Consider the following 27,836-nt stretch of genomic DNA (forward strand, 5'->3'; position numbering starts at 1 on the left):
GCTCACTGCAACCTTCTCCCTGCTGGGTTCAAGTGATTCTCCTGCCTCAGCCTCCCGAGTAGCTGGGATTATAGGCTCCCATTACCACCCCGGCTAATTTTTGTATTTTTAGTAGAGATGGGGTTTCACCATGTTGACCAGGCTGGTCTTGAACTCCTGACTGATCTGCCTGCCTTGGCCTCCCAAAGTGCTGGGATTACAGATGTGAGCCTCCACGCTCAGCAGCCACCAAGTTTGTATCTCGTCAGTGCCACATGTCCATCAAGTGTCAGCTGGGGGCTCTGCCTCATGTTTCCTCGTTGGAGATGTAGGTGAAAGGAATAGCCAGTCTCCATGGAAGAACAAAAGAGCACTCTGGTGGGTTGCTCATAATTAAATGGTTTGGTCCGTAAATTACCCATATCACACCCACACACAGTTCATTGGCCCACACTAGTCTTGTGGCCCCACCCAACCACAAGGGACCAGGAGGTACCAGCTTCCCATGGTGCAGAAAGTGGAGAGCTGGAATACCACCTGTGTCCCAAGTGCCCAGCATTAAGACATTACACACACCACCTCTGAGAGATGTGCCCAGCATGTTTGGGGCAGGACAGATGTCAGGGCCCTTTGCTCCTGGCAAACCTTATCCTCTTCCCACATTGCCTGATCCCTGAGGGAAAGGTCCAAAGACTTCATTTTTCCTGGCGTGGATTTAGGAGAAGCTTTGCCTCAATCTCGTTCTCTTCATCCTGCAAGAGATCATCCAGCATCCCTGAAGCAGGGATTGCTTCTCATTCCCAGTGGCTTTGCTCATCCTCCTTCAGGTACCTCGGCCAAGGCCAGCAGGCCATGGTGCTGGCCTGTGTCTCTTGGGTGGCCAGTTAGTCATCTTAGATCCTTCATTTTCTCCATCTCTGTCTTTACAGAAGCCCTTAGAATAGTTAAGGCTGTTGTCACCACAACTCAAGTAGGGCCTTGTGGCTGACCTCTTGCCAGTGATGAGCCTTATCTCAGTGTTCCCAAGATTACATGGGAGATGTGGGAATCTCCTTGCAGAGACCCACCTGTAAAAACACCTGCCCTGTGGTGATGTCTCCTTCTTCTGGACCCTCAGGAGGAAGCTTTAGGCTTGAGAGGGTCCCAGTCTTCTGGGACAGAGGGCTTTGATGTGTCCTGACTTCCGGGGACCAAACAACCTCGGAGAGAAGTCACTTTCACCCTCCACTTTAGGGTCCTTGTCCTCTCCTACAGTGACAGCTGCTGGCATTAGTCCCTCTGCAGAAAGCGTGTGTTGGACCCTCGGCCTGCCTTCCATATTTCCTCCGTGGATGCTCCAAGATGGCCAGTCCCCCATCTTGGACTTCTCTGTCACAGATGTGAATGAGTGTCTGACCCCTGGGGTCTGTGCCCACATAAAGTGCACCAACCTGGAAGGCTCCTTCAGATGCTCTTGTGAGCAGGGTTATGAGGTCACCTCAGATGAGGAAATGTGGAAGTAGGCCGAGGGTGCAACACAGGCTTCTTCCTCTCAGCCAGTAGGGCTTCTAAATCTGCATAAGCTGGTGGACTTCCTCTAGGAGAATGGCAATTACCCATTTAGGAAGAAGAACCCCTCCTCTTTCCTTGGCCAATGGACCTGTCGTGAAGAGTGAGCCAGAGCCTTGGTACTGGGCAGAGGAGCAGAATGTCCTCCTGCAGTGCTGACCCAGAGTTCCGTCCCTGTGACAGGACCTCCCTAACTTAGTCCAGGTCCCCTAGGTGCCTTGATGATGAAGCCCATCATATGTCACATAGGGAAGAGCCCTCCCTCAGCTCCTGGGAGAACTAGCTTCCTCTTCCTCCTGTTGCCACTCTCCCTTCCTGGGTCCCCTCATCCCCTGGGTGTTCAACTGATGTCCAGGCTTACCCCTTCTGGCTAACTTTCCTGGATCTCGCCAGAGTGAGTGCCAGGATCCCTATATGGTTCTTGGCTGGAAGAAGTGTCTGACAGCTCTCCAGCAGAGAAGCTTTGCCAGCTCTACCCTGCAGTCTACACTCAGCCTCAGGGCTGGTCTTGGCCATATCCAAGATTGGGAGTTCCTCCTTGGTCCTCGTTTCCTGGTGCAAGGAGGCCCAAGCTGCCTTCACTGCCCTCTGGTGATCTATTCTGGAGCCTCTGGCAATCCAGTTAGCTGCTATGCCAAGCAGGTCCCTGTAATGGTCACTGCTTATAAAGGATTGAGAATAGGCCAGGGGAGAGATGAATGCCCATCCCAAACAGCCCAGCTCACAAAGTGGAGCCTCTGGCCCTCCCACAGTGGGTGGTAACCACAGCCTACTGCACCCACCCAGGGCGTCTCCCTTTCTAATTTTTAAGTTCTTTTATCTCCCTCTTTTGTCCAGGACGGTGGGTGGGACATGGAGTTGGGAACATAGGACAGCTCTCATTCTTTCCCAGTTTTCATCTGTCCATCCTCTCCCCAACCAAGGGCAGGGATGAAGATTTGCTGTGTCACAGACCTACCCATGCGCTATGTTCCCAGAGATGACCAAGGGAGGGGCTGCTGTTTTACAGATATCAACGAATGCCGTCACCCGGGTACCTGCCCTGATGGGAGATGCGTCAATTCCCCAGGCTCCTACGCTTGTCTGGCCTGTGAGGAGGGCTACCGGGGCCAGAGTGGGAGCTGTGTAGGTAAGGGCTGCTGTCCAAGCCACTGAGCAGGCCGTTCGGCCTTGGGACCTCTGGTTGAGCCCACACACAGAGAGGGGAAGAGGTGGGCAGAGGAAGGTGGCTTGGAGGCTGTTGTCCTCCGTGATCCAGCTGGGTTCCCAGATGACACTGGGCATGAGTTGCCAGGGCTCTGCCTTCTGAATCACCAAGGGTGGGGCCCTTTTCTGCTCCTTGGCTATATCCGTTCTGGAGTGACTGCCCAAAGTCCCAGCAGCTTCTGTAGCTGGATCCTGTAGTGGGAGTGAGGAGCCTAAGGATCTTAGGATGGAGCCAGGCCGTTCTGCATTTCCCAAGGAAGAGGGGCCTCCTGCTCTTCTGTATCTCAAAAGCAGTGTCTAAGCAGCACGCCCACTGCACAGCAGGGCGCTTCTCCCTCAGAAGGGCAGCTTGCAGCCCCCTCAGGAAGAAGGCCTCGGAGTTCAGAATGCCAGGAGGGACTGAGTGTTGAATAGACACTTTGAGCCTCTGGAGAGGGCAGACCTTTCCCAGGCCCTGGAGGCTGCCACGCAGCCGCCTCAGCATGACCAGCCTCTCTCCACGAGACCTGCCCACCCGTGGAAACTGCTTGTTGGGTTGGGATCGTGGGTTGTCTGGTTGGCAGGTGGGAGGTCATGTAGGGTTCCTGGCACCCGCAATGAGGGGAGTCAAGGATCTTGGACACCTTATTCCAAGTGTCCTCAGAGAAGCCAAACCAGCCCCAGGGCTGGGGGACCTGGCCCTGCATGGACACATGCAGAGTGCTGGGGCTGAAGTGAGCCTGGGGGATGGGATGCCCTGCCCTGCCCTGCCCTGCCCTGCCCTGCCTAGGTGGGAGGAGAGAGCATGGCCTCATAGCCTCCCCAGGGTGGCCTGCCGCCCCTCTGAAAACTGGTTACCTGGCCTCATAACTGAGACACTCGGAGCCTGCCAGTTGGGGCTGCGGGATGGCAAGGGGGCCAGCCCCCCATCTTGGACTTCTCTGTCACAGATGTGAATGAGTGTCTGACCCCTGGGGTCTGTGCCCATGGAAAGTGCACCAACCTGGAAGGCTCCTTCAGATGCTCTTGTGAGCAGGGCTATGAGGTCACCTCAGATGAGAAGGGCTGCCAAGGTACAGAGATGAGATGCTGGAGCACCCCTCTCCACAGGCCAATCCAGCTTATGGCTCCCTCCCCTCTGCACACCACCCCCCAGACCCCAAATTCCCCCCGGCCCCGCATCCCTATCCACACTGACCCAACACATCCCTGACTAGACCTGCCCTTCCTCCACCCCTGCCTACCTGCCAGTCTCTGGCTGTCCTGGCCTGTCTGTCCTGCAGAGTCCCACACAGAAGGCAATGCCCTGTTTCAGATGTGGACGAGTGTGCCAGCCGGGCCTCATGCCCCGCAGGCCTCTGCCTCAACACGGAGGGCTCCTTCACCTGCTCTGCCTGCGAGAGCGGGTACTGGGTGAATGAAGATGGCACTGCCTGTGAAGGTAACCCTGGAGAGGCGGTGGCAGAAGGGGACAGAATATAGGCCATCTTACTTCCCAAAGAACACTCCATTTGTCCCCAGTTTGGGGCTGATGCTGAGGGGCTCCAGGCTAGGCTAGAGGACCAGAGAAATGGACTTGGCCCCAGTAAGAGCATCTATTGTCATAATCCCCAAGTTCAGCATGAGGACAGGAGGAAAAGCGAGTCACAGAGACAAGAGGGAAGCTGAGGACAGGGCCACCTCTAGAGCATTCTAGGGAGGGAGTTTTAGGAAACCCCTCAGGGGCTCAGAGAGGGAGGCGAAGGCCATGGTGAGGTTTCTGCATTGCCCAGAGTGGGAGCCCTCCTAGGTCCCCAGGTGAACGCTGTCTGTCTGCAGACCTAGATGAGTGTGCCTTCCCGGGAGTCTGCCCCTCGGGAGTCTGCACCAACACAGCTGGCTCCTTCTCCTGCAAGGACTGCGGTGGTGGCTACCGGCCCAGCCCCCTGGGTAACTCCTGTGAAGGTATGAGCCTCTATGCAGGAGAGGACACAAATAAGATGCCCCTCTGCCGGGTGCAGGTGGGGAGCTGCTGGGGAAGAGGTGGGAGGAGCTGCCATCATCCTGCTCCCCAAGGGTTGCTCCTGAGCTTCTCCCTGCTGTGCTGCCTCATGAGGGCATGATGCCCCTGTGGGTCCAGCTCTGCAGGCAGGTGACAGGTCCTCTGGACACCTCCCCCTTGGGTCCTGTCCTTGGGAGGTGCTGCCATTGGCTGCCTTCCTCCCCTGTGTGGCCCTGCAGATGTGGATGAGTGTGAATACCCCCAGAGCAGCTGCCTGGGAGGCGAGTGCAAGAACATGGTGGGCTCCTACCAGTGCCTTTGTCCCCAGGGCTTCCAACTGGCCAATGGCACCGTGTGTGAGGGTGAGTGGCCCAGGTCGGCCTACTGGGGGTGGGGGGCATCAGTGTGTGGGGAGGCAGGTACATCCCCAGCAGACACCCACTGCCCATCTTTCCCTGCAGATGTGAATGAGTGTGTGGGGGAGGAGCACTGCGCACCCCATGGCGAGTGCCTCAACAGCCACGGGTCTTTCTTCTGTCTGTGCGCACCCGGCTTCGTCAGCACAGAGCGGGGCACCCGCTGCCAGGGTGAGAAGCCAGCACAGCCACCTCTTCTGACCAGGAGGACGGGCGCTAGAGGCTAAGACTAGAGTGGTGTCCCTTTTAATACCAATACTGAGAGCCAGTGCTCACAGCCCCACCCCGGGGGGAGAAGATGGAAGCGAGGAATGATGCAAGGGAGCCTGGTGCTCAGGGAGGGAGGGACTCAGTCCCTCCCCAGGGCCTCCTCACAACATTGACAGCAGGCATGCACCCACACAGACTCCGAGGCTCACTTCTCCCCTTTACAGAGCTCCAGTTCCAGGGACCCTCCACCTCCCACAGCCTGGCCTCTGGCTTCCAGCCCTTCCCTACCTGAGCCACTCCCTGACCCTCCTGTGGGCTACTTAGGGCCCAGGGGAAGCTACATAGGGCCCTAACAGGGACGGGACCCATGGCTGGGTCAGCTGACAGCCATCTCTACTCTAGATGTGGACGAGTGTGCCGCCACAGACCCGTGTCTGGGAGGGCACTGTGTCAACACTGAGGGCTCCTTCAACTGTGTGTGTGACGCTGGCTTCCAGCCCGCCCCAGAGAGTGGAGAGTGTGTGGGTAAGGGCCCTGGGGGGATGGGAACAGGGCTCTGCCCACCTCTACCCTGCCTGGTCCTCAGCTCCTGTGGAGCAGAGCACTTTCCACACATAAAGCGTCCAACGGAGAGTGCATGTATTAAGACTCAGGGCTCAGGGGCTGTCCAAGAATGACAGAATGAAGACAATCATGATCTTTGTACTGCCAGAACGCACAATCTAGTCTTAAAGCCCAAATTGATTCAATAGACATTTATTAAACACCTGCTATGTTCAATGTCTTTTGCTAGGACAAATTGACAGATATGGACGATCTTGAAATTGAGCAAGGGATATAGATATGAAGACAACTCTCTGTAATGCACTCTGCTGAAGGTTCCCTGTAAAGAGAAGTACAGTGCTCTGCTGGTGGGGATGGGAGGCAGATGGGGCGGCGGAGGAAACGCGGTGTCACAGAAGGCTAGGCGCTCACCGCTTCCTAAATAGCAGACGGTTTTCTTCCCATATGTTCAGCGCTGAAGGGTCAGGGGAAATCATCCTGACCTTCATGTGCTGGGTTGGGAGGAGCACAGTAATCTGGAACAGATCAAGAACCCCAGAGATTGTGGGGCATGACCCTGTGGGACCAGAGCAGTGACCTGGACACCTCTGTCCCCTCTCATGGCATGGTTCTGGGGACAGATATCAACGAGTGCGAGGACTATGGAGACCCAGTGTGTGGGGCCTGGAGGTGTGAAAACAGCCCTGGCTCCTACCGCTGTGTCCTGGGCTGCCAGCCTGGCTTCCACATGGCCCCAAACGGAGACTGCGTTGGTGAGTAGGGAGGGAGGAGAGAGAGGAGAGAGGGCTGAGGACACCTATGTTTCACATATTGAGCTAGACATGATTTTCTCCTGAAAACATGATTTTTTTGCAGCTGATTGTAGTTTGTATATTTTCCATCTAGCAGAGCATGTGAAAAATGGCACAGGACTGTGAATGTTAGGGTTTTCTTATCCTGTGTTGAGAGGCTGCTTTTCTCAGATCTTGGTGGTAATAAGCCAAATAAGTATTCTCAGCAGAGAACAAGAGCGTGTATGTGTGTGCGAGAGTGCATGCACACACACACACCACCACCCTGGTTCCCACTGTCCCACAGACATAGACGAGTGCACCAATGACACCATGTGCGGGAGTCACGGCTTCTGTGACAACACGGACGGCTCCTTCCGCTGCCTCTGTGACCAGGGCTTCGAGATCTCCCCCTCAGGCTGGGACTGTGTGGGTGAGGAGCCTGTGGGCTACCCACAGTCTGGGCCAGGGAAGGGAAGTCCTGGGGTCCTCCTCCTGAACTGGTCCTGGTCACATGGCTCCACAGTGTGTCCCCAGAACGTGGGCAAGGGAGGCTTCAAGGAACAGGGAGACTTCAACTCCCTGCCCAGGGCCACGTGGGCCAGGCGGGTAAAGGGAAGCACAGCGGTACTCTGCCAGCAGGGCAGCAGGTGTCCTCAAGCCTCAGAGCCTTCAGAGGTGGAATGTTTGGAGAATGTGCACCGAGGGGTAACCCTTCCTCTTTGTGCACGTCTGTGACCGTCTGCTGCTACTCCTCTCCTTCTCTCTTCCTTCCCATGCCCGCTGTCCATGGGTTTCTCCTCCCTGCAAATCTACACTGTTGCTTCTTCCCCAAGGCCTAGGCTGCTTCTCTGGGGGCAGTGGGCTGGAGTCAGGGGCAGCGGGCACGGGCTGCCTCTTCTCTGCCCACAAGCCTGTCCTCATGCCCGGCAGACGTGAACGAGTGTGAGCTCATGCTGGCGGTATGTGGGGCTGCGCTCTGTGAGAACGTGGAGGGCTCCTTCCTGTGCCTCTGCACCAGTGACCTGGAGGAATACGATGCCCAGGAGGGGCACTGCCGCCCACGGGGGGCTGGAGGTGAGGCCTGGGAGACTCATTATCCATGGCAACTCAGAGGTTTACAGAGAGCGTGTCCCTCCGCATCCCTCTGCTAGCCTCTAGCCTCTGAGGGGGACACCGGGCCAGGGCCTGGGGCAGTGTAGCGAGGTGCAGGTGGGGCCTGGCGCATGGAGGGGTGAGGAGGCTGAGTGCCATGAGCAGTGAGACCAGGAGCTACAGGGTGGCGACAACCCTAGAGGAGGCTAAGGAAACTCTTACACTGACTTAGGGCGGCCCCAGGGACCACAGATTGAGCCTTGGAGGGACCCTGAATCCATCTAATCCCTGGGAACCTTCTGGATGAGAGGCGACTTGAAGCTGAGCTAAACTGAAGTCTCCCCTTCCCACTTCCCGCTCCACCCCAGAGCTGCTGGGTTCAGCCTCTCACCCAAGACTGGACTAGGACTCAGCAGGCCTTCACCGCCTTGGGGGAAAATGAGGGAGACAAGGAGGGTGGAAGGGGCTGGGGTACATGTGGGGCAGAATGGACTAGCAGGCTGCCCATATGGCATGCCAGGGACTGGAGGCCATCCATTACAGGGAGGCAGGCAGGGTGGTGTCCCACAAAGAGCAAGTGCTTTGGTGAGGAGGAACTGGGGTCAGGTCCCTGCTGCACTGCTACATAGCTGCACAGTGGTAGCGAGGCCCCGGTTTCTTCGTCTGTAAAAGGGAGATGATGATTAAGCCACTTCTTAGGGTTGTCAAGAGCATCAGTGAGGTAATACAGGTAATAGCATTTTTCCACTGTAAAGTGCTACACAAATGTTAAATCTGAGAAAGAAAGTCAAGGGCTATTGATCCCTTCAAAGGACCATGAACAGACAGTAATGAGCATCTGTCATGCACAGGTCAGAGTATCCCTGAGGCCCCAACAGGAAACTATGCCCCAGCCCCCATCCGCATGGACTGCTACTCTGGGCAGAACAGCCATGCACCCTGCTCCAGCGTCCTGGGCCGGAACACCACAAAGGCTGAATGCTGCTGCACCCAGGGCGCCAGCTGGGGAGACGCCTGTGACCTCTGCCCGTCTGAGGACTCAGGTAAGGCCCCAAGGGTTCCAGATCCTCAAAGGGTCAGCTAAGCAAGGTGACACTGAAAGAGGGGAGAGAGGAAGGGGATAGGACCCTCTCCACTCTGAGCTGAAATGCCTCTCTACATAGCTGAATTCAGCGAGATCTGCCCTAGTGGTAAAGGCTACATTCCTGTGGAAGGAGCCTGGACATTTGGACAGACCATGTACACAGGTAACCTCCTGCACCATCCTCCGCCCCAAACTCCATTCACCTGATTGGGCCCCAGCCTGCTCCTCCACGGGGTCCCTGGGGAAGTTCTGCATCCAGCCCAGGCTTCTCAGGTGGCCTCCACCTTTTCTGTCCCAGGGCTGACTCCCTACAGAGTGTTAGCTGGAAGTTCTGACCCAAGCTGCTTGTGGAATGTCCACATGAGCCTCACCTCAGTTTCCCTGCTCCCCCAAGGCTGCACCTCCAGAAACAAACTAAGATGCCTTGACTAACTCTCACCCCCAGCCACATGTGGGCACAGGGACAGAGTGGAGAGCGCAGCTCTAGCGGCCAGAGGCCGTGCTCATCTCCCTGGCTGCACCAATGAGGCTGGAAACTGGGGACCCCACACTCACAGTGGGATGGTCTAGGTACTGCGCTGCTCAGAGCCCTAGTCCTTAAGCTAGTCCTGAGAAGGAAATGATAGAAACAGAGGTCGCTTTAGCTGGGTGCTGGCTATGCGCCACACAGTTTTGAGCACCTCACAGATATTAGCACCTTTTCATCCTTGTAACAACTCTAAGAGGTTAAGGAGCACATAGGTATCCCTGATCTGGGTAGAGTGGCATCTGGTTGGTGGTGCCCATCTCATACCAGCCAGGGACAAAGCAACCCCTTGTTCATCCCAGCTTGGCTTTTGATCTGTGCCTATGCCTGGTTCATGCCTTGGACACATAGGTTAAAAAAAATTTTTTTAATAAAATATAAAAATAAATTTAAAAAAATAAAAATAAAAGTAAAAAAAAAAATAAAGTAAAAAAAAAAAAAAAAGAAGCACATAGGAACTGGAGGCAAGGCGAACTTAAGCAACTTGCCTGAAGCCACCCAGCTAGTAAGTGGCAGAGCTGCGACTGAAACCCAGCCTCGCTTTGGATCCCCTGCTCTAGGTACCCCTCATACTGCCTCTCACCTCCCTCTCACCTCAGCTCTGCCCTTCCACAGATGCGGATGAGTGTGTGATCTTCGGGCCTGGTCTCTGCCCCAATGGGCAGTGCCTCAACACTGTGCCTGGCTACGTCTGCCTGTGCAATCCTGGCTTCCACTACGATGCTTCCCACAGGAAGTGTGAGGGTGAGGACACACATGATCTCTGCTCACACCCCAGGCCCACAGCTGAATAATGGCCAACCCAGCCAGTCCCATTCTTGCTGGGAGTCCCCCTTTCTGGGGAGGCCACCCACTGCACAGGCCAATCCCAGGTGAAGAAGCTCTGGGCTATCAGAGATTGTCCCCAGGGAGGGGCCTTCCAGGCTGGGTTGGGTTGGGGAGAGGGAGGCAGGGCACTAACTCTTCATTATCATCAGTGATAGGAAATCCCCCTTCCCTGAGGATGGCTGGTAGACAAGGCCACCTTGGCATTGCCCCACCCCTTCTTGCCACTCCAGATCACGATGAGTGCCAGGACCTGGCCTGTGAGAATGGCGAGTGCGTCAACACGGAGGGCTCCTTCCACTGCTTCTGCAGCCCCCCGCTCACCCTGGACCTCAGCCAACAGCGCTGCATGAACAGCTCCAGCAGCACGGGTGAGTGGGCCTGAGCATGGGGCAGCAGGAGAAGGGGATCTGGGCTGGGGGGCTCATGTGCCTCCGTGCCCTGTGCCACCAGAGGACCTCCCTGACCATGATATCCACATGGACGTGTGCTGGAAAAAAGTCACCAATGACGTATGCAGCGAACCCCTGCATGGGCATCGTACCACCTACACAGAATGCTGCTGCCAGGATGGCGAGGCCTGGAGCCAGCAGTGTGCCCTGTGTCCCCCCAGGAGCTCTGGTGAGGGGGAGCAAAGGGGAGACCCCTACAGGTTTGGGCCAGGCCCCAGGGAGGAGGAGGCCCTCACCCTGGAAGGGGGGATCTAGAAAGGAGCAGAGCAATCAGACCCTGTCTTCTATCCTGCTGTTTGGAGACAAAGTAGGGCAGGGGAGAGGTGGGGAGAGGAATGCTGCCAGGATCTCCCAGAGGGTGCCAGTCCCTGCGTGCTCCCAGAGACAAAGCCAACCAGGCTTTAGCTGGCAGGAGCTGGAACCCAGCTCCCTCTCTCCCTCCTCCCTGACAGAGGTCTATGCTCAGCTGTGCAACGTGGCTCGCATCGAGGCGGAGCGGGAGGCTGGGGTCCACTTCCGGCCAGGCTATGAGTATGGCCCTGGCCCTGACGACCTGCACTACAGCATCTATGGCCCAGATGGGGCCCCCTTCTACAACTACCTGGGTCCCGAGGACACCGTCCCTGAACCTCCCTTCCCCAACACAGCCGACCACCCAGGGGACCGCACACCCATCCTTGAGTCTCCCTTGCAGCCCTCAGAACTCCAGCCCCACTATGTGGCCAGCCATCCAGGTCTGTGTTGCTGCAAAAATGGGGAAGAGGTGGGCACCAAAGCTGTTTCGCTTCCACCTCCTCCACCTGCTAGTCATTTTGCCAGCAGGATGAGGACTGGGAAGGGGAAAGACACACCAAGCCAGAGGTCCCCGTTCATGGTTCATCAAGACAAGTACATACGCCCAGGTCCGACCCTAACAACTCTGTCATAAACTAGCACAGGGGCACAAAAGGTACACGCCCAGGTCCGACCCTAACAACTCTGTCATAAACTAGCACAGGGGCACAAAAGGTACAGGACACTGCCCCTGTCCTAACCTACAAGCTTCCTGTGGGGACAGAGCGAGAGAAAGCGGTTCACTGCAGTCTTTTCCTCCCTCCACGCCACCTACAGGCTGCAGAATAACCTGCTCTAAGGACACCCAGCATTCACACTTGTGACCTGAAATGTGGATTCAGGTTTTCCAAGGACTCTAAAGGCCCACTGTGATGACTCGGTTTGTGAATGGTGCCATCCCAGCACTCAGGCCGTGGATTCTAATGAGGAAGTCAGGCCTAGCACTGTGCCGTGCACAAAGTACCCACCACAAGCACAGCTACCATAGCAGCCTAAGACCACACCACCGAGCAGGATGGGGCCTTTTCCATGGGGTGGAGGGGTGCTTAGAGAGAGGAGGGTTAGGCAGATCTGGTAGACGTTTTGCTTTGTGTTGAACGAGGCCCCTTTGCTACCAATTGTTCCCCACTCCCAAAAACACGATGTGAAGATTTAAACAAAATACCTCACCCCACCCCCACACCCAAACCCAAAAACATTCCCCCACCCCCCAAACCCCGTCAGGAGCTGGGCATTGTGGAAGCAGCAAGTCTCACCCTTCCTGGAGCCCTCATTTAAAGTCCAGAGCACCTCTCCCCATCTAAAATGACATACTTTTTTTGTTTTCAAGAGCACTGCCTTTTGTTTTAGCATCTTTCCATGGGAATTTTATGATCCTCTCTGCCCCCACCCCCAAAGTCCCATGGGGCACCCTTTGCACCCTCCTTCCAGGAGGGCAAGGAGTCTGGACACAGGCCTCAGCCTCCTTCTCTGTCTGATTCCCTCCTCCCAGAGCCCCCAGCTGGCTTCGAAGGGCTTCAGGCGGAGGAGTGCGGCATCCTGAACGGCTGTGAGAATGGTCGCTGTGTGCGTGTGCGGGAGGGCTACACCTGCGACTGTTTTGAGGGCTTCCAGCTGGATGCGGCCCACATGGCCTGCGTGGGTGAGTGGAGAATTCTGATGGAGGAGTCAGGCTGGCCCACTGCCCACAGGGATGTCTGAACTCAGGAGGGCTGGAAGAGCCACTGCTGCCTCCTAGTGGGGCTGTCTGCGTCAGGCTGGGATGGAAGAAAGCGCCAAAGAAAGGTCTAATTCTGTGCCTTAGAAAGCCCCTTCCATGCAGGTTCCCAGACAAAAGACAAGGACAAGAAAGCATGGTCTTGGGCACGGTATGAGCTCGCGGCCCTCTGCTTTGTCCTTGAGTTGCTTGGTTTTGGGAAGTGACTTCAGCCTCTGGCTGTCACACTAGGATTTCACTCCAGGGCAGGGGCCAGGGCTTAGTAACCAGAGGGGTGGAGGCAGCCAGCAGAGGCACTTGGGCTCCCTATAGCTCCTCTCTCCTTTGCTTCCTCTTAGATGTGAATGAGTGTGATGACTTGAATGGGCCTGCTGTGCTCTGTGCCCATGGTTACTGCGAGAACACAGAGGGCTCCTACCGCTGCCACTGCTCCCCGGGTTATGTGGCCGAGGCAGGCCCCCCCCACTGCACTGCCAAGGAGTAGCAGTCAGGGGTCAGTGTGGCAACTATCTGGAAACGGCCTCCAGTCACAGGCAGGGGCCTTGAGGCTGATTTCCTAGCTGGGAAGACAGGCGTCGTCAGGCCAGAGGTTACCAATCAGCCTTGCCTGCTTTCATCTCTCCCAGCTTAGCCTCTGGCTGTGAGCTTCGGTCACTGCCTCTGTGCCCTTGCTTGGCTCAAGCACCACCAATCGCTTTAATGCTTCAGCCACTGCATGAGGCCCTGTCCACCACCTGTCCTGGCCTTGCTATGGGATGCTTACCAAAGGATGGCTTTCATCCACCCTCCCAAGCTGTGCAAGCATGAAAGGCCCCATGGCCTCACACTGCAGACACCCCTTTCCAGCCACTATCCACCATCATCCTGATGATCCCACAACTAGGACAGAGGCTACATCTGCTCTGTGAAGGTCCTTCAGAATCTGTGGAGCAAGAAAGGATTTGGGGAATCTTGGGGACTGACTCCAGTGCTCCTCCCAAGAACCATCACTACCACTCAGCCAATCTGTTCTGGGCCCTGATTTTGCCACACCTCCATCCTGTAGCCCATTCTCTGGCCCCAAGGAGTGGCAGAAGATCCCTTCACTCAGAGACACAAGACTGATAGTAGCTTGTTGAGTGTAAGAGACACAAATGAAGAAGAACAAAGAGCCTGAGAAAGCAGCAAGAGGACATGATGAAAAGTTTGTGGAGTTGATGAGAAAGGGGAGCCAAGCCTTCATATGTCTAAAGAAAATATTCAGTAGCTAACATTCAAAATACACCCAGTGATAGCCCGTGTGCACCAGCAGCAAGGGCTGCCATGGGATCGCGTACCCATCTACAATGACCTCTATTACATAAACAGTGCTTCTTACAGGAAACAAACCTCTTCTAGACTCTCCTTTTGTGAAAACCAGTTTGATGTTCTAAAAGTAAAAAGTCTACTATTTGGTATGGTCTTCTTCAGAAGAAGCCAGATTTCCAATGTTGTTTTTCCCCTCTACTCAGAAGCACCTGCCCTCTTCCCTTCCGAAAACGACGGCAGGCAATCCTCTGAGTTTACAAGCAGAGACTCACTCCAACCCAAGCTAGCTGGGAGTTCAGAACCATGGTGGAATAAAGAAATGTACATATGGTCTCTTCTGTTCTTGTTTTTATTTCATATCAGACCAAATATCTTTACCATGTTGGCTAAGTCTAAATGTTAGAGATTAGGCTGTGCCTACTCCCTGGCCAGCTCTGCTGATAGCCTATGATGGGTTCCAAAGGGAAAAGACTCTTTAATATTGAAAGACAAGGAAAGCTCTGACTTTGCACTTCTCTGATGAATGGCAATGCAAACAAACAAGGCTCCATGTGACTGGAGCATAGAAGTGAATGCTACTTTCTTAATTTAATCTGCCTTGTCCTACCTGCTCTTCTGATTGTTAGCCTCACATAACTTATTGAATGCTTGCTATGTGCCAGGCACTGTGCTGAGTGTTATACATACATTTCATTTAATTATCCAATGATCCTACTTACCATTGTTTATTCTCAATTTACAGGAGAGGAAACTGAGACATAGAAAGCTTAATTTTCTCTAGGTTCCTATATTAATTGAGATGTTTTCAGCAGACAAAAATAAATCACTCTTATGCATGTGAAAATATTCTTTCACTCATAATAAAAGAAATGCAACTTAAAACCATACTGAGATGCATTTTTGAAATTGTGAGATTGGTAAAGATCAGAAAGCTTGTTAAGACTGCTAGTTGGCAAGCATGTGGGGAAATAGACACTCTCATAATAGCTGATAGAAGTACATATTGAAGAGGATGGTATGGAAATGTCCTTCAAAATTATAAAAGCACTAACTCTTTGATCCAGTAATTCCAATTCTAGGAACTTGATCTTCAGATCTATTTTTACCAGATATGAAATGACATATGTAAGAAGTTATTACTGCATCATTTGTAATAGCAAAAAATTAGAAACAATTAATTGCTATGAAACCCTTAAAAAAGGTATCTCTAAATGCCTTGTTAAGAAAGATATCCAAAACAAATCGAGGGAAAAAGGGAGGCTACATAACAGCGTGTAAAGAGAAGTGGTTGTCTGTTAATCCTTGCCACTCCACTTTATACCTTACCATTCAGAGAACATCTTACCATCCCCCAAATATATCCTGCTGGCACTATACCTTAACTGCTGTTCCCACCAACCCTGCAACACTCCAAGCTTCGCCTTCCTGCCCAACCCTGAGATACTGCATACATATATACATATTTCCTTTGTTTAAAACACAAATAGCCTACAGTGAATGCTGTTCTGCACTTTGCTGGTTTCTTTTTTTTTTTTTTTTTTGGCTTTATACTTGCAAGTAGAGCTGCCTCATTCCATTTTATAGCCATCTACTATTCTACTGAATGGATAAACCATAATTTATTTAATCAGTCCCTCACTGACAGACATTTCCATTGTTTCCTGTCTTTTGCTATAAATAATGCTGCAATGAATATTCTTGTGCATATTTCACATTAATTTATGGGATTATATCGGCAGGATAAATTCTTAGAAACAACGGTGGTTTGCGGGGAGGGTGACAGGGTGGACAGGTACAGGATTGGGAGACTTTACACTGTATCTCCTTTTGTATTTTTTTGAATTTTGTACTATGTATCACCTATTCAAAAAAACAATAAAATATTTTTAAATACAGTTGCTGGCCACTGATTGCTTAAATGCTCCCTCTATATATTTATCTGACTAAAATTTACAATTAAAGCCAGATGCTAATTATGTCCAAATTCCTTAACGCAAATTTGTTAGGCAGCCCTGTGGCATTTTTATGAAGAACTGCAAATAGGGATTTTAAAAGAGCAATCATACACATCAATGCTAGATATGAAGAAAAACAGAAGAGATTCCTTCCTTTCAGATAAACATGCAGTGAACAGTGTTAGGCCCTGCCCAAGGCCCACTGCACACCATTAGCTGATGTCCAGATTTCAAGGGAGAGCTGTACCATCAGGATCAGTGCTGCCCACTTCCCTATACCAGGCTGATCCTGCCAAATGCCACCACTATACTCTAATGCTTCATAACAAATGACAAATGAACAGAGCTTGATTCTCAGAAGTTACAGAAAGAAGCTCTTCCTGAACACCTACTTTAGTAGTCCTTCCTATTCACTAACTTCTGAATTTCTTTTTTTTTTTTTTTTTTTTTGAGACGGAGTTTCGCTCTTGTTACCCAGGCTGGAGTGCAATGGCGCGATCTCGGCTCACCACAACCTCCGCCTCCTGGGTTCAGGCAATTCTCCTGCCTCAGCTTCCTGCGTAGCTGGGATTACAGGCACGCACCACCATGCCCAGCTAATGTTTTGTATTTTTAGTAGAGACGGAGTTTCACCGTGTTGACCAGGATGGTCTCAATCTCTTGACCTCGTGATCCACCCGCCTCGGCCTCCCAAAGTGCTGGGATTACAGGCTTGAGCCACCGCGCCCGGCCTACTTCTGAATTTCTTTTCCTATCTCTTGTAACCAGTCAACATTCCCACACAAAGAAACTACGGATGAGCCAGGCGTGGTGGCTCGCACTTGTAATCCTGGCACTTTGGGAGGCTGAGGGGGGAGGATTGTTTAAGCACAAGAGTTCAAGACTCTTGTGCAACATGGCAAAACCCCATCTCTACAAAAAACACAAAAATTAGCCTTATTGGTGGTGTGAACCTGTAGTCCCAGCTATTTTCAGGGGCTGAGGTGGGAGGATCATTTGCGCCTGGGAGGTAGAGGCTGCACCTCTGCACTCCCACCTAGGAAACAGAGTGAGACCCTGTCTCAAAAAAAAAAAAAAAAAAAAAAAAACTAAGAGTGGATGGGACACATAATTTATATATCATTGGTCACTGTCATCACATAACTGAAGTATGATACCACAATAAGATCTGGACATTGACAAGGAGACCTTCTCTTTGAAAAACAATATAAAGTTGATTCACAACATAAAGCAGATTCAGAGCTCCCTTGACTGGTTCTTATGCCTCAGCACTGGCTTGCGTAAAACGTTAGCGCCAATTCTGCAACAAATAGGCCTGGACAACCTCCCCTCCAAAGAACGGGAAGGTGTAAGATGTCCCAATTGAAACTGGAAGAGTACAAAGTTTTCCTAAATGAATGTGCAGTGAGCAAAATTTGTGAAAATGACCACTGGCTTTTACAGGCCACCAAGAAGAGGGCATCTGGTCAGAAAGGGCCTGCAGTAGAACCCCAACTCATTTTACCATGTGTCCTACTTATTCCAAACAAACTGCCCATGGCCCCTTGATGCTATCATTCCCCCATGTCCTGTGTTAAGTCACCACTTTCCAACGGAAACTTCTTGCTGTCACTTCTGGTTTCCCCATGAAGCTTTCTCAGTGTGAAGTAACATGATTTTTCCCAAATCTGCCTTTTTTTTTTTTTTTTTTTTTTTTTTTTGAGCCGGAGTCTCACTCTGCTGCCCAGGCTGAAGTGCAGTGGTGCAATCTTGACTCACTGCAACCTCTGCCTCCCAGGTTTAAGTGATTCTCCTGCCTCAGTCTCCTGAGTAGCTGGGATTACAGGCACCTGACACCTGGCTAATTTTTGTATTTTTAGTAGAGATGGGGTTTCATCATGTTGGCCAGGCTGGTCTCGAACTCCTGACTTCGGGTATACGCCCACCTTGGCCTCCCAAAGTGCTGGGATTACAGGCAGAAGCCACCGCATCCGTCCCCAAATCTGAGTTTTTCTAAACATAAAATTCCAATTCTCTCATTAACAGTAGATACTCACATATAAGCTTCTGTATCCTAAGGGACCCTGTTTCTGTCTAGTGGACCACTGTAATTTGATTGACTGATTTAGCAACAGAAGCTGTTCTGCTTGTGCTCAAGAGTTTTAAAACCACCAAATCAATGAATAACCCACAAAAATATTCTGAAAGAATAGGTTCTAATGTTTAAAATGTAACAAAATTTTTTAAAGCGGGATGAAAAAACAGGTAGTCCAAACTGAAAACCTTATCAGGTGCAGGTATTGGCGGTACCATCTTGGTCATGTGTGTACAAAGATGCTCTCATGGTACGCTGCTTTCTGCTCCTTCCATGGGCACTAAGAAATGTGCTCAGGTTTCTGAGTGTCCCCTTCTTTCCTCTAACAGCATGATAGGTTTGTTTTCTCTAAATCCTAGGTTTTGCCATGTTGGAAATGTATCTAAGTTTCTGCCTCAGATATTTCCTAAACTCTATTTCCATTTTTTCATAGTAAATTCTTACTAAATAACCTTAATTCCAAACCAGTGCAGAAGTGCAAGTCTTTGCTATAACACAGTTCTAGGCTCCCAAGCAAAAGTTGGATTTAACCAATAACTCTTCCAGAATCAACTTGGTTGTAGTTTCTCCAACATCAGTATTAATAAATCATTCAGTGTGGTGATGGCAGTGGGTTCTTTTTCTTTCATTGTCTGTCCCCACATCTCCGCTGCACTGTTAATAGGATTATTTCAAGCTCCAAAGCCCATTTAAGTGCCACACCTACACAAGTACTTTAATTCACAAGAATTTGTGATTTTAAGTTTCTGTTTGGTGACCTTAAAGTAGGGTTGCCAAGGTCAGCAAATAAAAATACAGGATGCCTAAATTTGAATTTCAAATAAATAATTTTTAATATATGCAATATTTGAGACATACTCATACTTAGAAATTGTTTACCTGAAATTCAAATGTAACTGGGCATCCTACATTTCATCTGGTAACCCAATCTAAAAAAAGGTTCCTAAGAATCTATTACCTATAACAATAAAGGGATCACTTCTTGCTGTGCATGATCCCAGAGCCATTTTACAACAGAAGGCAGGTAAAGCAACATATCCTAAAAAGATTCAGTCATTAAATTGCCATAGAATCTTAAAAAGTCTGTTATGGGTAGGGAGGCTACTTTTGAAATAATTCAGTAGTAGTGAGGGTTTGGTCCAAGTTTTCTGGGTAATGTGCCCTTGGTTTTATGACTCCTAGCAGATCCATGAGTATGAGAGTAAAATGTATCTGTCCTATCAAATAGGAAGTGGTGAATGGGCTGCACAGACAATAAAGATAAGTCAAGTGGCACATTCTGGCAGGGTGGAATGAAAAAGAGAACATTTACCTTTCTCATCCTCTAATAACTGGTGTCCACACTACCCAATCTGTGACCCTGATCCACAACACAATAAGGACTTTAAAATAAAGCTTTTATACATAGCTATCCACATATGTACAAGCAGCTCTTAAAGCCAGAGAAGTTAATTCCAAATTTTAGAGCCGAAGAGGCTCTACAGATTACATGGAGTTTCAACCAGTGATTAAATCTGAGGTAACAGCATCTGAGGCTCAGCCTTAGCACTGAGAGGGATTGGAGGGGAAAATTAAGCCAAGGGTAAAATCTTCACGTTTTGAAAATAACAGTGGCAAAACACAACTTTCCTGGACTGCAGGGAAATAAAATTGAGAGGGGCATGATTAGAAGGAAACCTGTAGAATTCTACTAATTCCAAGTTCCTCAAATTGGTACAACTGGTGACAATCTCAGGGTCACCTGTCATAGCATCAAAGTTTCACAGAGAAGGATGACCCACAGGAGCAGCCTTGCTGTGCCTGAGGATTGTTCAACACTTGAAATGAGCTTCGGATCAGTTCTTGGCTGAAGTCCACCTGGGCCCCTTTCACGAAGGCCAAGCTATCAGAGTCAACCACCACTCTTGCCCCACCCTGTTCAAATACCCTGAAAAGACAAGAGGAAGGCATTAATGAGTATTACAAACACCAAAAAAGTCACCCCTGAGCCCAGAGGTGCACATCATCTGTTTCTAAAGTACAGAGGGAGCTTCCCAATTATCTCTAACAGGTGCTGATTTTCTTTGAAGCAAAATGATTCAATGGAATAGATACTGGGAACCGTTCAGGGACTTAGGCCTGGAATCTAGCCTGGCCTGACTTTCCACTGACTACCCATTGGACCTGGGCAGGCCAATTTTCCTCCTATAACTTAGTTATTTTGATTTAGGACAACAAACCTTTACTGCATCCTCACTGCGAGACAGGCGGTGTTAACCATTCCAGGTAAATCCTTTAAATTTGTAATAAAAGTGCACCTTAAATAGGAGACACTTTTATCCCTCCCGTACCTCCTTTGGGGACCCACCCCTTCCTCCTTGCCTGTCGTCGGGGTTGATAACTGTATCCAGTGAAAATTTGTATTGGAATCCGGAGCATCCACCTCCCTCCACCTGCAGCCTGAGGAATTCTGACCCTTCGGTGATTTCCAAAAGCCTCTGAAATGCAGGAAGGGGGATCAAGAATGCCGGGCAAGGGGAGTTAAAGGGCTGGGTGAAGAGCAGTTCCCGCTGCTCCGGCCAATCGCCTGGCTATCGCCGCCCCGCGCCCGGCCTCCTACCTGGACGCAGCTGTCCGTGAGGCGGATCTGTCCTTCGCCGGCCTCGGGGCTGGAGGACAACGCTTCCCTACGCGCCCGGAGTCCCAGGGAGGCCGCAAGGAGCCTGCGCGCAAGGGAGGAGGGTGAGCCCGGGGGCAGAAGCACCTGGCCACCCTCGACCTGGAGCGCCTAACGCTAAGCCTGGCGACCCCAACCTGGACGGCCTCCCACAAAACCCTCACCTCTCCCACAGGCCTTAGTTTCCCATTTGTCCTACAGGTGCAGAAGCAAACACCCTTTCCAGGTGCCTTTCTAGTCTTGGTACCTGCCCTTCGGCCAGTGAGTGACCGCTCTCTGCGTCGCGGCCGTTAGAGACAACCCTGGAGCAGCAGCCATCTTCCTCTACAAGCTCCGCCCCTCGCGTCTGCCCTGTTTCTCACTCGGGGCCTCGAGAGGCGGGGAGAACTAACAGGCGGCCGGGACCTGACGGAGGCCCCGCCCCCAACATGCCTATTGGGTACTGAGGAAGGAGAAGGTGTCTGATTGGCTAGAAATTCTCCCGACGGCGGCAGCGGGGACGCACCCATAAAGTCGGGGAGGAGCTCTAAAGGGAAGGACCGGGCCGGGGAGGAGCGAGGCGGGGCGGGGCGCAGGTGGGTCCCGGCGGACCTGGCCTCTGAGGGGATGGCATGGGCGGAGATTGCTGGCTTCTGGGCCCGACTGGGCCGGAGCTGGCTCCCCCGAGCCGGAGGCGTGGCGCGGGCTGGCTTCAGCCACAGTTACTGGTGACAGGTCGCCTGACTAGGCCCCTCCCCGGGCCCGCCCCCACAGGTTTGTCTTGTGACCGCGGGCGGCTGCCGCTTCTTTCCCGACAGCTTGGAACTTCGTTAGCCGCGATGAGTTTCCTGGCCGCTACATTCCTGCTCCTGGCGTTCAGCGCAGCCGCTCAGGCCGAACCAGTGCAGTTCAAGGACTGCGGTGAGCCCCGGGCCCGCCCCGAGGTTCCCGCGCCCTCTGCGGAAGCCCCAGTCGGACCCTCGCGCTGAGACCCCCCGGGCTGGGTTGGGCGGGTTCCTCGGGTGGCCAGGCTCAGCCTTGGACCCTAACTGGAGTGGGCTGGGTGGGGGAAGAAGGCGCCGGCCTTCATGAAACCGGACCACACAAGAGGTCAAAGAAACTTTGTCTCTTTCCTTAGAACACGTGTTTTGGAGTTTCTGAAACTCCGGGAGGGGGGCCTTTTGCTGCAGTTTCCTAAAGTTTGTAGGGCAGACAACAGAAGGGCTGTATCCAGCGCCGGTGGAGGAGTGGCGCACAGAACTTCTTTTTATTTATGCTTTGCATCTTGGAATCCCACCTCCACCTTCCAACTCCCTTTGCTTTTCTTTTAATTTACCTTTTGCTGACAAGTCAAAAGTCAATTTCCCGTTTTCATCATTTATTGTTATAAATAGCACTTCCTTTGGGCTAGCTATGGAATCTTGTGATTCTTAATCAGTTTTTCCTTGTATAAATTTCATTGTGTCTCTAATCACAGCTTGTGACACATAACTCCCTCTCGCCGCTGTGGTTGGAATCTTTGTTGGAAAATACAACAGTGGTAGAAATTCTGAGTGCCTTCATTGAGTCGAGTCTATAGAATTGTTGGAACAGAACCTGAGCAATTTTGTTCAGAGATGGAGGTGGAGAGATGCAACTATCAATGAAAGAGACATGAAACTGATTTGTAAGATCTGTGAATGGAAAGGAAGCACTGAGATCATATAGTGAATCATTGAATTCCAGGGATGTTGGGTAGCCTACCTAAAGTCACGCAGCAGAATGGGAAACCAGAGTAAGTGTGACTGCCCAGTAGGTTCACCTTGCTCACTGCCTTGACAAAGCCGATTTATCAAGACAGGGGATTTGCAATGGCAAAAAGAGTAATAAACGCAGAGCTGGCTGTGAGGGAGACCGGAGTTTTATTGTTACTCAAATCAGTCTCCCCGAGCATTCGGGGATCAGAGTTTTTTATTTTATTTTATTTTTTATAATGGTTCTTTTATTGCTTCTAGTATCAAGATTATTGAGAAGTCAAATGAAGTTATGCTGACTTCATGATTCAAAAATTATCTTCCAAACACTTAACGATTATAAAGAAAGCAAACCTTTTATAATATGACTTTCGATAGAGTTTTTAAGGATAATTTGGCGAGTATGGGCTCGGAAAGTGGGGGGTGCTGATTGGTTGGGTTGAAGATAAAATCATAAGGGGTCGAAGTCTTTTCTTGCTGACTTCTGGGTGGTGTCATTTGCTGCATCGGAATGCAGGGTCTGCAAAGTATCTCAAGCCCTGACCTTAGGTTTTACGATAGTGATACTATTACCAGGAGCAGTTTGGGGATGTTCAGACTCTTGCAGCCAGAGGTTGCACGGCCCCTAAATCGCGATATCTATCCTTGTAGCTAATCTGTTAGTCCTGCAAAGGTAGACTTGTCCCCAGGCAAGAAGGGGTTTTTCAGGAAAGGGCTATTATCCATTCCCTTTCAGAGTTTAAACTATAAATTCCTCTGCAAAGCTAATTCAGCCTACACCCAGGAATGAACAAAGACAGTTTCGAGGTTAGAAGGAAGATGGAGTAGGTTAGGTCTGATTTCTTTTCCTGACATAATTTCCTCAGTTATGATTTTTGCAAAGGCAATTTCGTAAGTTTACTGCTTTATATCTAGTGCTCGGGTAATAGTAACTGCTCGATGAAACGTGTTGAAAACATAGATGAAATATATACTTTTCCCCCTATGTCATAAAAATTCATGTTGAGGCAAAAGCAAAGTTGGGGATTAGGGGACAGGATTGATTAAGGAATAGACTGCTGGCCTATTAACACTTAAATACTATTCATTGATATAGGAGACTGGCACTTGAAAGCTATTATCACTTCCAATTACTGCCTTTCCCTCCATTAAACTTAGTGGCCAGCGTGTGGATGAAGACACTCTTAATTTTAATAACTCATTCCATCCTCACAAGCTACCTTGCAGATGAGGAAAGTGAAGCACATAGAGTAACTTTCCCACGATCTCACACCCAGTAAGTGGTAGGAAACGTGGATCTTTGTGAGCCACTTTAGGTTTCCAAAAAAAGAAGGAAAATAAATCCAGAAATTATTCTATTCATTTGTAAAAGCAGGAGTACACCCATAGGAAGAAGTTTTTAAAGGGAAGGAGGGTTTCAGCTGCAGATTTTTAATTTACTTTTGAATTGCGAAATATGATGTAAAAACTTTAGCGCCCACATCAAAAGATTTTTGTGTTCCACTCTACACCCACCTTCCCTGGGGTGGGATTTCTTTAAGTGAGAAATGGGGCTAAGCAAACTAGTTTCATAATGTTTGCAGGTTACAGCTGAGGAGTTTGTTCTATTGACACTGGAAGTCTAAGAGCCTCTTGTCAGCAGAAACCTGGATGAAGAAGCTATAAGTACTAACTACCCTTTACTTACTTCCTGCTAGATTATGTAACCCAGCCTTGAAAGAAACAGGTGGAAGCTGGACATTGAAAGCCTTAACATTAGCACTGATTTTCAATAGATTGTTGATTGAAGTTTGGGATTTTTTTTTTTTTTTTCTATTCACCAAAAATGGGTTGGAGTGGAAGAGAGTGCTTCTCAGACTGTTTTGGATGCTTAAGAGTGTGTACAGTTTGAGAACTTTGCTATGATGGAGAAGCAAGCTGAGGGGTAAAGGATTGCAAGGTACTATTTACCAACCTAGCTGGAGTAGTGTTGGTCAATGTGATGATAGAGTTTTTTGAGACTGTTCTACCCAAGGGCAGCCACAGGCAGCAAAGAACATCTACTTGGATTTCTCAGTTCACCTCATTCTTTTATAGTACTGAGCTAATCTGGTGACTGACTGCATAGCCGATAACGTACTCTCAACCTGCAGTTTGCCTCTGTCTTCATGCATTCTACTTTTGAGACAAAAAGTCCATCCTATTGGCTGGAAACATAATTTCTATCCACAGAGTATATTTGAGGTAAGAGGCCAGCTTTTGTGTCAGAAGGGAACTTCCTAACCTACCCAGGAGGAGCTCCTCTAGATTAAATTCGTGGACTAAATCCAGATATGGTAATAATAATAAATATATATCACTGTGTTCCAAACACTTATCTAACATCTGTATTTGTTTTAGCTCAGCTACTCTATTATCCCCAGAGAGGTTAATTATCTTGTCCTGAGGCTATATAGTAAGTAGCAGAGATAGTGAGATTTCAAACCCAGGCGTCAGGCACCAGAGTCTGCCTCTCAGCAATGATGGCCGAATGGCCAAACTGAACTTACCCTGTTACAGGCACTGTTACCAGGCAGTTCACTTCCATTCTGTCCCATTCAACTGCCCAGTCTGTGGGACCTGGATGAGGAAATGGGATTTTTAAAGACTTTATTTAAACGTTTTTGGTCAAGCATTTATTATATACAAATAGTAGTTTTGTCCTTGGTTAGACTGAGATTAAACAAACAAAAAAATAACCCACACACTTATTTTAGAGAACACAGGTTCCTAAAATCGAGTATACATCTGTAGATTGCAGATGTGTGCTTAAAATTGTTCTCATTGATAGTGGTATACAGTTACAGTTTGGAGACCACAGATTGGAGAGACACTAGAACGAGATTGAAAGATGGTGGGGGAGAGGTGGGAACAGTTTGGGAGAGCCAGTCGCAAGATTCCACATGGAAATGGTAGCTGTATGATTTGAGTGATGGCTTGCCACATGTGTGCTGCTTTAAATCTGGTGTTGAGAAGGGAGGAAGGGTGAGGGTATGACTGTCCTGATACAGCCCTCCCAGGATACAGAGCAGGGGAGCTGGTTCTATGTACTGCATCATTTGGTCAATTCTCCTTTACCTATCAAATATGAACAGTTTTTAGTTCGGAGATTTATAGAGAGTGTCTAGTGTTACTCTTCAGTGCTTTATTCTCTTCTATTAAAGACTCTTGAGCTACACCTAGTTTATGAATCATAAATCAGTCTTTGAAACTGCTTAGAAAAAACACAGGTAAGTCAGATGAATTCTATTTCTTTTTTTAAAAGTTTTTTAATTTTTAAAAACTTTTTCTCCCCAGTGGATGTCTGGAGAAAAAAAAGAAAAAAGAAAAACTTTTATTTGTTTTGAGGATTCCCAGGGATAAATCCTGTTTCTGACTCTTTCTAGTACCTTTCTACATCTTACCCTTATTTTTTAAACATACGCAGCATTTGCAGATATGTCATTCCAGCAGCTATATAGACCTAGGCCAAGTAAATATTTTGGAGGAAATGAAACCCAGACTCAAGTAGCAGTATTCTTCTTTAACACAGCTGGCACTTCTGCCATCTTGGCTGTGTGAGTCAGCACTATTTGAAGTTAAGTTTAACTTGTGCCCTAAGCTTGTACTGAAACTATAAAGACCTTAACCTCTGTCCTCTTCTTCAATCCCCTTGATTCTTGGAAAAATCCAGGTCTTAACAACCTTAGTCAAGATTTAAGGCACTTCATGTTGTTTTTGGAGCCAAAATATTTCATGACTCATAAGTGGGCCTCAAAGAACAGGACTAAATAATTGAAGAAACTGCAGAAGTGCAGTGGAAATGGTGCAGTGCCCAGCTCAGAAGTGGAAGGTAGTTCCTCTCTTAAGGGTCATTCTTAGTTCAGAGGTGAGGTAGTTCTTCTGTTTAGGGTCATTCCTCTGTTAAGTATTAAGTGGTAGTTCCTCTTAAATTCCATAGTCCACTTATTGGAAGTAAGCAGGCTTCTGGAATCAGCCTCTTTGTTTTTTATTTTATTTTATTTTTTTGTTTTTTGATACGGAGACTGCTCTGTTGCCCAGGGTGGAGTGCAGTGGTGCAATCTTGGCTCACTACAGCCTCCGCCTCCTGGGTTCAAGCAATTCTCCTGCCTCAGCCTCCTTTGCTGCTGGGATGACAGGTGCATGCCACCACACCTTGCTAATTTCTGTATTTTTAGTAGAGACAGGGTTTTGCCATGTTGGCCAGGCTGGTCTTGAACTCCTGACCTCAGGAGATCCACCTGTCTCGGCCTCCCAAAGTGCTGGGATTACAGGCATGAGCCACTGTGCCCAGCCAAATCAGCCTAATTTTAAAAGCCAAGACTGGATATTCTGATACTTTTCATTGTTTTATCCATCCCTTTAATAGTACTGCTTATTTCTCTAGGAAGTCAGGTTGGGGTGAAAAAATGAAGGGATTTCAAGAAGACAAAATACTGGGTAAAGGATTTGCCAGAAGTTTAAGGGAAAAGGTACAAAATCTGGATAAAAGATATTAATCACTGAAAATCACAGAGGATATGGGGGTTGAACCTCTAAGATAGAAAGAGAATCATGGTGAGGGGCAAAGAGGTGATGCTGAATTCAGAAACCTGAAAAGTTGAGTTTGAGCCTGGATTTTTATCCAGTCCTCAAGTAGTTATCAGATGGGAATTTCCTTGAGGTATCTTCCATTCGTCACCATGGCTACGTATTTAAAGCTTCCTAGCTTCCTTCAGGTTCCAGTGACAAGGGCTTCCAAGTCAGGCCCATCCGTTGAGTCCTGGATCTGCCCCTTCCAGGCAATTTGACCTTGGACAAGTCTCAGTGATCTTTGCTCTTCTGGCTTCTAACCCCTAAAACCAGGACGATAAAGCCCATTGTTGTGAGATTCTTTCAGATGCCTCTGTTTTCCTTCATCCTTGCTACTCAAGGTACAATTTCCGTAGTGTCTAAAAATGAATGATTCAGAAACTAAAAACTCTTGAAGCCAGATTCAAGAAAGGTTCAGTCTGTTCTGGGATCTGGCAGACTTTCCAACCAATAGTAACAGACTCCCTAAATCAGTGTTCACACTGTAGAACTTGGGGTAGAAAGATGGTGTAATTCATTTCTGATCTTCCTCCTCGGAGGTTCAGGCTCTAGGTTTGCTTTCTAGCTATTTCTGCATAAAGTATGGCTTTTGGCCATGTGCAGTGGCTCACACCTGTAATCCCAGCACTTTGGGAAGCTGAGGCAGGCAAATTGCTTAAGCCCAGGAGTTTGAGATCAGTCTGGGCAACATGGTAAAACCCTGTCCCTACAAAACACAAAAATTAGCCAGGTGTGGTGGTGTGTGCCTATTGTTCCAGCTACTTGGGAAGATGAGGCAGGAGGATCGCTTGATCCTGGGAAAGTTGAAGCTGCAGTGAACTGAGATTGTGCCACTGCATCCAGCTTGGGTGACACAGTGAGACCCTATCTCAAAAAA

The 27,836-nt window shown here is 49.7% G+C and overlaps 3 protein-coding genes and 1 non-coding gene across 10 annotated transcripts in view; 3 read left to right on the forward strand and 1 right to left on the reverse strand.

Annotated features, from left to right (window-relative positions):
* Positions 1–14,305, forward strand: part of LTBP2 (latent transforming growth factor beta binding protein 2) — a 112,690-nt gene extending 98,385 nt beyond the window's left edge. For 2 of the 4 annotated variants that reach the window (XM_017528653.2, XM_037738540.1), the window contains 17 exons: positions 2,537–2,656; positions 3,663–3,785; positions 4,028–4,153; positions 4,531–4,656; positions 4,933–5,055; positions 5,155–5,280; positions 5,722–5,844; positions 6,961–7,086; positions 7,587–7,730; positions 8,600–8,791; positions 8,912–8,995; positions 9,974–10,102; positions 10,417–10,554; positions 10,637–10,804; positions 11,088–11,369; positions 12,461–12,610; positions 13,024–14,305. In XM_017528653.2, the coding sequence (XP_017384142.1) occupies positions 2,537–2,656; positions 3,663–3,785; positions 4,028–4,153; positions 4,531–4,656; positions 4,933–5,055; positions 5,155–5,280; positions 5,722–5,844; positions 6,961–7,086; positions 7,587–7,730; positions 8,600–8,791; positions 8,912–8,995; positions 9,974–10,102; positions 10,417–10,554; positions 10,637–10,804; positions 11,088–11,369; positions 12,461–12,610; positions 13,024–13,169 (2,426 nt within the window). In that variant the 3' untranslated portion in view covers positions 13,170–14,305. The remainder of the gene's footprint in view (positions 1–2,536; positions 2,657–3,662; positions 3,786–4,027; positions 4,154–4,530; positions 4,657–4,932; positions 5,056–5,154; positions 5,281–5,721; positions 5,845–6,960; positions 7,087–7,586; positions 7,731–8,599; positions 8,792–8,911; positions 8,996–9,973; positions 10,103–10,416; positions 10,555–10,636; positions 10,805–11,087; positions 11,370–12,460; positions 12,611–13,023) is intronic. The other 2 variants (XM_017528654.2, XM_017528657.2) reach the window with 2 other exon arrangements.
* LOC119471282 lies at positions 9,575–9,709 on the forward strand. The gene has a single exon (XR_005200318.1). It is a non-coding gene; the product is annotated as a small nucleolar RNA SNORA48 (small nucleolar RNA).
* A 4,103-nt stretch (positions 14,306–18,408) lies between the features above and the next one.
* On the reverse strand, positions 18,409–21,053 carry ISCA2 (iron-sulfur cluster assembly 2). 4 transcript variants are annotated; one of them, XM_017528668.2, is made up of 4 exons: positions 20,905–21,048; positions 20,601–20,703; positions 20,363–20,478; positions 18,409–19,928 (listed from the first exon to the last, which is right to left on the reverse strand). In XM_017528668.2, the coding sequence occupies exons 1-4, from the start codon at positions 20,973–20,975 to the stop codon at positions 19,754–19,756; spliced, it is 465 nt and encodes a 154-aa protein (XP_017384157.1). In that variant the 5' UTR covers positions 20,976–21,048; the 3' UTR covers positions 18,409–19,753. The 4 variants fall into 4 exon arrangements, with proteins under 4 accessions (XP_017384157.1, XP_017384158.1, XP_017384160.1 ...); XM_017528669.2 differs by having other exon boundaries at positions 20,349–20,478; XM_037738541.1 differs by lacking the exon at positions 18,409–19,928 and adding an exon at positions 19,943–20,273 and having other exon boundaries at positions 20,905–21,053.
* Positions 21,054–21,272: 219 nt separating this feature from the next.
* Positions 21,273–27,836, forward strand: part of NPC2 (NPC intracellular cholesterol transporter 2) — a 14,199-nt gene continuing 7,635 nt past the window's right edge. The window contains exon 1 of the mRNA XM_037738581.1: positions 21,273–21,557. Coding sequence (XP_037594509.1) covers positions 21,476–21,557 — 82 coding nt within the window. The 5' untranslated portion in view covers positions 21,273–21,475. The remainder of the gene's footprint in view (positions 21,558–27,836) is intronic.

Source organism: Cebus imitator, unplaced genomic scaffold, assembly GCF_001604975.1.
Source record: "Cebus imitator isolate Cc_AM_T3 unplaced genomic scaffold, Cebus_imitator-1.0 Scaffold54, whole genome shotgun sequence".
NCBI classification, from domain to species: domain Eukaryota; kingdom Metazoa; phylum Chordata; class Mammalia; order Primates; family Cebidae; genus Cebus; species Cebus imitator.